This window comes from Bemisia tabaci, chromosome 2, assembly GCF_918797505.1.
Source record: "Bemisia tabaci chromosome 2, PGI_BMITA_v3".
NCBI lineage: Eukaryota > Metazoa > Arthropoda > Insecta > Hemiptera > Aleyrodidae > Bemisia > Bemisia tabaci.
Genome location: NC_092794.1, coordinates 73,211,759 through 73,223,984, shown reverse-complemented (window position 1 = coordinate 73,223,984; position 12,226 = coordinate 73,211,759). Strand labels below are relative to the sequence as shown.

The window sequence follows — 12,226 nt, the reverse complement described above, 5'->3', positions numbered from 1 at the left end:
GTCAATGTTTTAAGAGTCTGGACTCTAGATCTAATGTGTTTTTTTTTTTCCACTGCACGAAGCGAACATTTTCTAGTCTCATCCACACGTCTTTGAGACGAAAAATGAGTAAAAAAACATTATTTGAAATAACTTCAGTCGAATACAATTATTTTTTGGTTCAAGTGACCTTTAACTTTCTCATGGGATCCATCGGAATGGAAGAAAATGAAAATCACCTATCCGGCTGAAAGAGGATGCCCAGCCGTCACTTCTGACTGCAAATGCTGATTTGCGGCGTATAATATTAGAATTAGCATATCATTCCAGTGCTGATATTTTCCGAATGTTGCTGAACTTCTTCAACCGCGCTACCGAGCTGAGCGAGAAACCACAACCAATATAGTGGCACCAGTCAGTGAATTAATTGACGAAAATAATCATCGGAATGATTCTCCTGATTTTTTCGTAGAATCTATTTTGAGTCCGCACTAACTGTGTTTAACAATTGACGTGTTGAAAATGTGACCTTTTGAATACCCTGCTCTCAAAAAGAATGAAAATTATGTAATCTTCTGTCGATCGTCTTAGTCTAAGGATGACTCAAAATTCAGCCAAAATGAGGTGATTCAGGTCTCTCAGTCCAGTTCCGTTTTTAGTGTGCTCACTGGAGAGTTAAACGTGACATTATGGTGCTATTGTGGAAATTTTTGGTGCTTATTAGTTGAATTTCTCATTTATACGGGTCTCTATTCCGTATATTTCGTAAGTTCGATTTTTGTTGTGATAAACGATGGATACCGCTGAAGAGTCAATCAGACATTTTTTGAAGACTTTATGAGGATAATGTGGCAACCCGTTTCAGGTAAGAAGGTAAAATATTTCTTCAAGATCTACGAAGTTCAGTATATTTAACGCTTAAATAACATTATACTGACCAATATTTTTTTCATTAGAAATCTAAGCACAGATGAAAGTACTGAATTTTATTTTTACATAAAACTATCTATTTATACTTTTATTTTAAACGACCAATTTTTATTTGATTTAAAATCATAAAAACATGTCAATCAATTTTGAGTATTCAAGTATCAAGAGTGGGAGGGTTCTATTTTTTCACTTTTTTCATTTCATTTAGTTATACAGGCCTATTTCCTTACGCTTTGCCTGTTCTCTGTCATTTTATAGCTAACCTCCTATACGTTCTGGTTACGTATTCTGGTTACTACGTGACTCAGGATTATGTTATTTTCACTTTAGGGCTTTTAGGACACGATGCGGTCCTAGGATTTGGATACGATTTTAGTGATCCTTCACATATCGATGATGTCATCTGTGCCACATTCGAAAGAAAATGTCCGCACTTATGGTGTGATTGAAATGGTATCGGCTAAATTCACAGTTCAAATGAGAGCCTTGAAAGACAAGTGGGGTAAGTGCAGTTTTTGAAAAAATTCAGATAATAACGATTTCAGGTAAAACTAGTCTTTATTTTTATATTCTGTGAAAAATTCACAATTTTTAAGCATCAAAAATAGAGTTTGAATTTTCTTTTCGCCAAAATTAAGGCTCCATGTAATTTTGAAACTTTAAACGCGTATTTATTGAAGTAGAACAAACTGCACTTATGCGACTTGTCCTCCAAGCCCCTGAAATAAATGTCCCTGAATGAAGTACATACTGGAAAATGAGGCGATTCTTAAAATGTATTCCTTGAAATAAAAATCCTTTAAAATACTTCAAATAGTATATATTATTTGAGAGTTGTAAATCACAACGTATTATACACTTTTCTTCACGAGCGTTTTATTTTCAGGTATAGGTATACGTTGTTCCTAAGTTAAGCAAAAAAATCAATTCCTTTCAGCGGAACGCTACCTGCGCGATCGTGTTTGAGGTCAAAATTTAGACTAACTTTCTTATCAAGTGCAAATTTGCTTACTCATTGCAGAAAATAAAATTAGTGGGATTATACGAATTAGATAAGGAGAAACATGTTTTTTGAGTTTTTCCCGATTTATTTGTTCAGTTATCGAGCTGCCAACGTCGGCGCCGCATATTTCAAAAAAACTTGGCGATCTTCGCACCTCTTTCAAAATAAAATTTAGTTTCAAGACGAATCTTACATTTTCATTTTAAGCACCGTCTTCTTTGTTGTTTTTAAGCGTAGGATTTAAATACTTCTGCAAAGCTCTGAAGATCGTTTCATCGTCATATATTCACAGTGCTAATATAGACTCGGACTGTGCTTTTTTTAAGTCTGCACTTGCGAAGAGGGCGTCCTTGTGCGATTTGTCGGTGATCTGCAATTTTCCACGTTTTTTTTTTCTCTCTTTTTAAATTACCGTTTCGGAGCAGAAACGTCTTCCGTTCGTACGATTCTTGACTCTTAAAATCAGCCCGAGGGAAAGGAAAACTAATTGATAATTTTGCGCAGCTTTATCGCAAGTTGCTACGTTGCACTGTTCCCAGATAATGTTGCAAATCAATACTATTCCCCACTTAAACCCAAGGCAAATGTCCACATTTTAGTGGAAGATTTGGTAATCTTGCCACGTCGAATGAAGCACCTGAACTTAAATGTTGCTCTGATATGAGAAAAACGTCGTATGAAACGATATCCTGTCAGAATATATCCAAATGGTTCATAAAGGACCGAAGGGTACGTACTTCTTCGGAGTTCCCATCCTCTCATGACACATCGCGCTTAAAATGCGGGCGCTCATTCACACTCATAGGCATGATGAATTTTAAAATTACGTCGATTTCCGCTTCAAAGGTGAAAATTCCACCGAAAGTGCAAATTCCCCCGATTTATATCAATTTTAACAACAAGCGAAAAGCCCGTGGCTGAAGTCTTGGGTCTTGATGTTTCGTCATAAATTAAAATTTCCTCATGAATTGAGTATAATCCTCTGGAATTCACTGGGGCGAACCGGTATTGTTTTGATCGAAAATTATCCATCCGTTACCGACGATCGGGTGCCATCTCAATCCACCCGTTTGGTAAGAAAGCTCTTATTTGTGTGTGTGTCGTAAGTGAGAGTGACATTTGGATTACATTTTGCAATAAAGGACCACTATTTCTCACTTTAGAAACAGCGTACATGCCATTGGTTTCTCTATGTGATTTTACGGCAGAGCCAGAAATAGTGGTTCCCTATCGCAAAATGTAATGCATTTCACGAAAACACCATTATTCGACCATTTGAGAGCTGATGTTGCCTACCCTGAAAATTGAAGGCGAACTGAAATGACGTTAATGTAATCTACTTTCGTTCGGAAAAGAGCTATTTTTTGAGTGTTTCATGTAGCAGTGGCAAAGATAGGGAGAGGGGGGCGGCGGAGGGTCTGGACTCCCCCTCCCCCCTTAGCCTCGTTTATTGTACCTTTTTTTTTATCTTTGGAGGGCAGACCAGACCTAAAATATTATCAGGTATGTACACAAAATATTGTAAATTCAATGTAAATAATGTAAAAAGTGCTACCCTATTGAGGTGCTGTACACGAAGCGAGGGGCGCAAAAGGGATTTTAGAGAGAAAAACCCCAATCTAACCTCTAAACCTAGCAAAAACATTTGCAACGTGTGAATGTTTTAGGCTTGGGATGGAACATGTCAAAATCGAAAATCACTCGTTTCCAGGCGTTTCCTGGCCTCCCGAATGCATTCCCAAAAGTTTCACAACTTTCCATGAAATTTCATGAATTGGGCGTGTTTCTATCAAACAGGACTATATGCAGAGGGAAAGATTGGGTGTGCTCGTTCGTGCTCGGGCCCTAAGGATGAATTGGAAATATAGAGCGCCAGTGACGTCAGCAGCAACGACGAGAGAAACGACGATCAGGGCGGTCTTTAACTCATGAGCCCTGTCCACATGGCTATAAATATATGCCCACGGTTCATGGGTGCTATCTTAGTTGGCTCACGGTTCCGTTTGCTAAATTGGAGAAGCGGGATTTCACGTTCTGTCAAACGGAACTAGTTGCACAGTGTAAGAGCCGTGGGCATGTATCTAGAGCCTTGTGGACAGAGCTCATGAGTTAAAGGCCGCGTCGTTGATCGTCGTTTCTCTCGCCGTTGCCGCTGACGTCACTGGCGCTTTGTATTCTCCATTCATTCTTACGGCTCGAGCACGAACGAGTACACCCCATCTTTCCCTCTGCACATAGTTCTGTTTGATAGAAATACGTCCAATGAAACTTGATGAAATTTTCCATCCCTGTTTAAACGGGGATTTTACTCAGCACTGCTGAGTGGGCGCATGGTGCTCGTTGCCGGCTGCACAAAGGTGTGAAGCACAGTAGTCGTGGAAGATACCCCTCTCAAAGTCTCGAGCGTCCAAGTTGGCGACGGGGACGGTGCGAGGATCTCTCGGCGGGAGTTGTGGTTGTCCTCCAAGTCGCGCCACCGCCACCGCTCGCAAATTCAGTTAATCACCATCTTCCGTTCGAATGTTTACTGTCCACAAGCGAATGAGTTAGCGTCGCTCGTCTCCTATCACCTCGTGTGGCTCGCCGCGATCCTGAAGCATTCAAAAGTTTCGACTCCCCCCCGGGTCATCAGATCTCTATTTCCCAGTCTCTGTGAGTCCCGTCTCTTCCTATTTTATGTCGTGAATTCGCCGAGGGAACAGAGATGCGCTCGCGGTACGCCCTCGCCGCCGTGTGACCAGAACCCGATCCCTGGGGATATTCTTTCGGATGCTCTCGAAGAATCGGTGTGACAAGTGTTTTTTCGGGTCAGTGGAAGTGACATCGCTTTATTCCGTTATACATATAATTATATTGAAAGTACATTTCCAAATCGTTCGCATAAACTGTGAAGTGTTTAGCCCCATCCGCTTTTTTAAATTTTTTATATATGTATACACATACACACGAATATATATATATATAATTGATATTAATTACGCCGTTATTGTTTTTAAAGTTTTGTTCGTTTTTTCGCTCGCGCATTTGGGTGCAGCTGAACGCGGAATTTTGTTTTTTCCCAGGAGTAAAGTCGTAGAAAGTGGTTTTAGGCACAGTTAACTAGATTTCTTTCGAGTGAGCCGGTTTAGGTCACTAACTTATGAATAGATTGTGAAGATGCGGGATTTAATAAGCATATTCAAACGAAATCGCACGGTGTACAGTGCGGTGAGCACAAGCGAAAGGAGTCCTTACCGTGGAACGACAGCGCCAAACAACGGACGACACAGGAGTCTTAACACATCGGCCGTCTTCGGCCGGTTTGTTGAACGCGGGAATTTCGAAAAAACTAGAAGTGAGTTCCTTTCTGATACCTATTATTCAGTCACTCTTACATTATTCGTCGTTTCCCCAACGGAAGAGCCTAACTCCATCCCAAGATTACAAAATCCACTCAAACATTTACAATTTTTACAAGTCAGTTTTTTTGCAAAATGTGTCTAATTTTTGCTTAAGATCAGAAAAGAAATCAGTAAAAATTCTAGATGGAAATGCCTAAAATTCTCCTGGTAAAATTGTACTTAATGTTTGAGGGGACATTTGACAATATTAAATTTTTGTCGTGTTCTTTCATGAGGGGAACGACGTATTGACTTTCTTTCGCAATTGGTTTTTTTTTATACTCCTTTTTTTCTTTTTTCTTCTTGAAATTTGATTGATAAATTTAAAATTAGAGTTTGGCGACGAAGCTCAGTCGCCACATGATATTTGAAGTTTGTTTGCAAAATTTGAAATGTCAACTCTATTCGAACGAAATTTGGGGCATTTTTTGTCCCACATTCTGCAGGCGAAAAATGGGATAGGGCTGTCGAAAGACAAATTCATGAGCACATGAGAAAATGAAAGAATAATTTGTATTTTAAGAATATTTAAAAAGTTCATGCTCAGAGCGGTATGGGTGAAAAACTTTGTATCGCGCGCCTGGTGCGTCTACGTGGTAAATCCAGCCCTGGTTCAAGGATTTTCAAAGTTTCACCGACGGCACCCTACTATAAGCTTTTTTAGGGCCCACCGACACCACATGCAGCTCCTGGCCTACGACCATTTTCTTTTTAATTACTTGGGTGATGGTGCCAAAAGTCCTACCAGCACAGTGACAGCTAAGGAAGATGCCACAACGGAAACGTAGAAACTGTGAGCTGCGAAGCGATTGAAGCGAGGAATAAATTATTAAGTCTTGGAACAAAATGGGCTACCAAGTCGTTTGGAGCAGAACTTTTTATAGATATAATTGTAAAAAAAAAAACAAAAAAAAAACATGGGCTTCAAACATTCATGGGCGTAACTGAGAGGGAGGGGGCTTCCGCTACGCCCCCCCCCCCCCCAGAACTGTAATTGAACCCTTCGAAGAAGTACATAAAGTCTACATAGACCTAGATATAGATTTTCCAGGAACATTGACGCTTCTTCACTCCGACTAATCATGCTTCAAAAGTTCCGTTTCAACTTTTGTGGACAAAAATCGCGATAAAAAGTTCGTGAATTAAAATTTACAAGCAGATTTTTGTGAGATCGGCAGGGATCATAAGTGGACTCCATTTTGCAATTTTGAACTACACTATCTGGCTGAGTTTAGAAACGACGTATGTAACATTAGTTTTCCTACGCTCATAACCGTTTTTACGGATGGGCTAGAAATTGTGGTTCGTAATTGCGAAATGTCGTCCAATTTATTGATTCTTTGTCAGCGGAATTCGATCTCGGCTGGAAAAGAGTTAAATCCCTTCATATTCTTCTTCTTCTCTCTCATAATCCATCAATGGAGAACTAGCATGCAAATTTTTTATAACTTCATCCGAAAGTGCTTAAAGAGTTGATTTCTCAGTATTTTTTATACTTTTTTCTGATATGGGAAATAGTATAAAAATAGATTTAAAAGTGAGAAAATGCACCGCCTATAATGACGTTATCTGGCGGCATTTCCCATTTAAACACACGTATTTTAGCAGATTAGATAATGTTGTCATATCTTCTCCAATAATTGTTCAATTCATGAGCCAACCCTGGTAAAAATTGGCAGTAGAATCTGTGTTCCAAAATACCATGGACCTACGGCCGGCTGTAAGATTTCCAATAGCTTCTATAGCCGGCTACACAATTTCTTATAGCCTTTTATAGCCAAATTAAGCAACTCACAGTCAGGCGATAAAGTGTATGCTAAACGTCACGAATTACGGATGCTAGGACTTAGTGAGTTTTTGGACCACTGCTCTCTTTTTGGGCCGTAGTATCTTGCTTTATTTTGCGAGGAAAGCTCCATACTTTTGATAGATGCCTGTCATTCCCAATATATTAGAGCGCCTTCAGATACTGTGCAATACCTCTGGTGGTGAAATAGTTGCTTCAAGCGCCGTGGCACGCTGCGGTGCGGCAGGCGGGCAGCCAGCGCGAAACGCGCATTGGCGCCTACAAACCCAACAGAGATACCTCACGCGTTGCGCAATGCGTGAAGTATCCCTGTTAGGTTTGTAGGCGCCAGTGCGTCGCCGCTCCGCTTTGTGTTAGGCTCTAATACTTAATCTGGCGGAGTCAGCGTTATTCAACTCATGATTTTGAAATGTTTGCACGTCCTGTATGGATTATTCTCATTTTAATTGATGAAAAAAAATATGTATTAAGGAAAATAATATAACGTGTGTTTTGTAAATATTTAGGTGGTTCCTTATCAAACTTAATGATTTCCAAAGCACATGAATTTCTACACAATTTCTTATAGCCTTTTATGATCGATGGCGGAAAAGCAACAGCCAGGCGATAAAGTGTGAAGCCCGGCTATAGGAACTATAGCCCGGCTGCATACTTTTTTATCGTTTCGTATAGCCCGGCCGTATGATTTTCTCCGCACTCTACAGCCAGCTATATGATTTTCTGTTGCCCTCTTTAGCTGGCTACCTATAAAAATTCCTATAATATTTTGAAACGCAGCTTTTATCGTCAACTTTTACCAGGGAAGGGTATCCTCGTGTTCAGTTCACTGAGTAGTTTCCACTTAACCACGAATTTCATCAAATTTTAGACACCTGCAAATTCTCTATTGGTCGCGTCTTTTCATTCTGCGCAATAGATTACTTCCCTGCATAATACACCAGTTCGTTTTGTCGCACTTCATGTGCAGGTCATAAAGTTGCGAGAAGTAAAAGTCGTTCTGTCTTCTTACATTCGAAAACAGTATTGGCTTTTGAGCGGCGCGCATTGTCTGGGTAAAAAACCTCCAGCCATAGTGCAGGGCTCAGCATCGAGATTCTCAAATTTGCATGAGAGATTTATCTTGGAAAATATTCCGTGACTTTTTCCTACGGGATGAAGAGTGCAGTCTCTCGATTTATGATAACCGAATATTTCCACTGATATTTTTGCGAGCACAAGTGGCAATCATTACACGTTGCGACGTTGTTTTTCATTAATTCAAATTCATTTTACGAGAAAATAATCGATGCTACACGAGGCAGACTGATTTAAAGGATATTGATCGTTTTAAATACATTAAAAAAGACACAACCCACGTGTGCGCCAACTTGCGAGAATTGCCTTTGGTCCCATAAATACAGGGTACCTAATTAAGGGTTGGGTCCGATACTCCTAGCGGTAGAACCCGGATATTTTCCACCATTTCAAAGTTACAGCGAAATTCCGGGTTTTTTGGGTCCCTACTCGTAGAAAATAAAGTACTTTCGAATATATTTCTACTTATATATCTATATTAACTACTCAAATTATTAATCCCTTATCGACGGAGAAACTACCCTGGCGATAATCTCGTTCTCGGTGTTTAACAGTCTCTTCCATTTTGTTTTTTTAATGGAAAACAAATCAGCACGTATCATCCCTTCGCAAGGGACGATACCCTCCTTTCCAGATTTTTCTTCGCAAACAGAGGAAAAATCACTGAAGTTTTCAAGGATTGAAGTTGAATGGTTTTCCATTTAAATAATAAAGCATGACAGGAATTAAACAACGTCGCAAGCCAAGATAAGAGGTCTCGTAGTTTCACTGACGCTATACATAATTCATGACCTAAAAATGAAGTGCTCTGGTAACATCACAAATTTTGTCTGCAGACATTTTCATAAAATAGTGACGTACTTTGGTCTTCGTCTAAATTCCTCGGAAGAGTATCAAATATTTAAGAGATTGGTCGTTTTGATTTATGGTTACCATTTCTTTGCTAATGATTTTGCAGAGCATTGAAATACTTCGGCGGAGGCGTATACTAAAAAATCAACTTGTAATAACACCTAGCACTTATGCACCTTTGTCAGCATCATGAAAAATTCATACGATAATCTTGATCTTGATTTCATTGAATATATACACTTTCACTCTCTGTGAAGTGCAGTCTTATTCTCGCGACGAATAAATTTACCAAGCTTTTGACGATCAATGAAAAAAATATTTTTAGGTCATAAAGAGCTCTTGGGTTATTTATTTCGCAATATGTCTTCCACTTTTCACATGTCCTCAAAGAAAAATCACAATAATTTCATGAAGGCCTCAATCATACATACAAATAGAATCGAGAGAGAAAAATAGAGATTCATTAAAAACACTCATAACAACACTAGACTGCACCAGATAGGTCGCGACAAAACAGATATGTTAGGTATTTCAACCGGTGTCATTTAAATGGACTGTTAGCCGTAGCGCGCATAGGCAAAACATGGCTTGATGCCTCTATAATGATGTCAGTGGACACCGCTAAATTTTTAAAGCTTTGGCAATAAATAGTTTTTGTATGAACGCACGTAAGCACATCATTATTGTAATTATAGACCTAGAGTAAATGTTCAAATCTGTTTTGAAGCACTGTTAAGTACCGAACGCTTACCATGAATGGGCGGCTAAGAGAATGTCGTCCAATTGACTAAACTGCTTTGTCACTAAAGTGTAAGAGTTTAGGAAATAAACTGCTCTCCTGTGTAGTTAAACCGTTACAATGTAAAAAAATGCTGGTTTCGTGTGGTAATCATAACTTTTATTTAGCTCTCTGACTGCTAAAATGGTCATTTTGAAGATTAACAGAGCTGATTCCCATGATTTTTTGGCTACCAAACAAATCTTACGAGGGTATAAAGCACCTTCAAAAGATCGCCTTTGAAAAAGATCGCTTTTCGGAGAAAGGAGAAGCCGAAAGTGCAAGTGTTTCCGCATACCTGTCATGTAAAGGAAAAACGCCGAACTAGCCATCAGACGTTGCCATATCTCCTTCAATAAATATCGAATTTATCGGGAAAATTGTCAAAATTTTTCTTTAAATTTTTTAGATAATTTTGCCCATTATTTAATCTAAAATATCTGAGAATTTCAAGGAGAAATAAGCATAACTTTCCTTAAAAATACGTGTTTCATCCAGAGAAATTTGGCAACTCTCGAATGTTCATACGCCGTTCTTCCTTAGCGCGGCAGATATGGATGGTGAGACTCCCAACCTACGTATTTCGGTTTGCGACGTTGCAGACTTTCTGTCAAGCTTTTTTTTTTTAGAAAAGAAAAACCTTACAACGTTCATTATTTAGAATGTCCGTCATTTTTCTGCTCTGGGTAAGGCAAATTCTGTGAAAACTTCACGAGATGCTATTGATTCACTCTCAGAAAAAATAAAATTATGGGAGCAAAGATTTTTAAACACCGCAAAAGAGATACGTTGTTTGGTCGTCGATGTTTGCTTCCGAGGATGGAGGGCAGGAAAAAAATTACGATTACATCAACCATATTCCGGCATCAACCGCATATCTGGCGGACTCAACCATACCTCTGGCTGGTTCAACCATGAGATATTTGGCCGTCGCCAAAATCAGCCAAGAATATAGCTGAACCGATCATCATTTTTTTCCACGAAAGCTGCTCTGCTCGAAGCAATCGACTTTTTTGTTCCATTGGAATTTGTTCCTCTCGCGCAGCAGATGACCTTAAACGATTCCATAACGTATAAGTCGAAAGACGCGCATATTGCACCAAGCGATGTACCCACATTTTTGCTATTAATAGCCCAATTAATCTAAAATTGACCGTAAAAGACCAAAGAGAGGGTTCACCTTATTGCAAATTCCGAAAAAAAAAAAATTGGACGTACGGTAACCAAATATTTTTTAGCGGCGAAGCCGAATTTAAACTTTAGGCTCGACTTTTGACGCTGAAGAAATCTCATCGTGAAATAACGTTGCTAAATCTAATGTTTCCCCAAAAATTGTCAATAACAGTTTCCCTGCGATGTTGTACCTTGAACCACGAGAACTCCTTGAACGTGCCAATGAGGCATACAGGGTGTTGGAAAAGTCCCCTCCCCCTCTAACTTTTTACCCGCGATTGAGGTAGAGATTTGAAACTTGGAGGACGTTCCTAGGTCAAAGGGGGTTACTTTCTGACCTCCCAATAATGTTTAGGGGGTCCCCCTTGGGGTGGGAGGGACGGACCCCAACTTTTCATTCAAATAAGAAGACCCCCTTTTATGGTGCCTCGTTTGAAAGAATTTAGAAAAATATATTTTTTCGCGTGAACCCGAATTCAATGTCTCAAACCGTTTCAAAATGGCCGAAAATTGGCACCTTGGCTATTTGCACTTGAATTTGTCTGAAACTCGGTATCTGAGGGGTATTTCCACACGAGAAAAACGAAATTGACGTTAGATTTTTAAAAAAAAAAACCGAAACCAAAAAAACTGCACCCAGAATGCATTGCACAAAACCTCAAGAGTCACCTCAATATTCGACGCGAAAACTTGGCACTTGGACGGATCTCATCATTTTTTCGCTAATCTTTAGGATTCAATAATCAAAAGAAGATCCTGCGACCGCGGTGTGGATCTGACCGTTGACCTGTGCGACTTGGATGTCATATTTGCTCGTTTGGGACAAAATTATGATATAGCGGCTGCGCGACACGATGGGACGTCGTTGCCTTGGCAGGACCTCGGCCTCCGGGTCACTGGAACTTCGGCTGCCTCGCAGATGCACCGGCTTAGCTCTATCGTCCTGTGGAAAAACGACGTGTACACATGCGAATGTTGCCAAATCTCCTGGAATAAAAATAGAATGTACCTCTTGCAAGTGTCAGGAATGGAGATGTTGCATGTATGAGGAATTTGCGATTTGACTATTGATTCTTATTTAAAAGTTTGCGAGAAACACGATGGTCCCACTGATTTTCTCTGAAATTAACTCTCGAGCTCAAAAAACGCTCTCAAAGTTGAGGCTGTAATGGAGGGGGTATCCCACCCCACCCTGAGAGTCCACCTCCACATCAAGACCAACTCTCCATGCAAAGATAGGGAGTCAATAC

At 39.8% G+C, this 12,226-nt stretch overlaps 1 protein-coding gene across 1 annotated transcript in view; it reads left to right on the top strand.

Annotated features, from left to right (window-relative positions):
• The first annotated feature begins 4,414 nt into the window (after nucleotides 1-4,414).
• Nucleotides 4,415-12,226, top strand: part of LOC109032033 (scavenger receptor class B member 1) — a 111,194-nt gene continuing 103,382 nt past the window's right edge. The window contains exon 1 of the mRNA XM_019043929.2: nucleotides 4,415-5,246. Within this exon, the coding sequence (XP_018899474.1) occupies nucleotides 5,069-5,246 (178 nt within the window). The 5' untranslated portion in view covers nucleotides 4,415-5,068. The remainder of the gene's footprint in view (nucleotides 5,247-12,226) is intronic.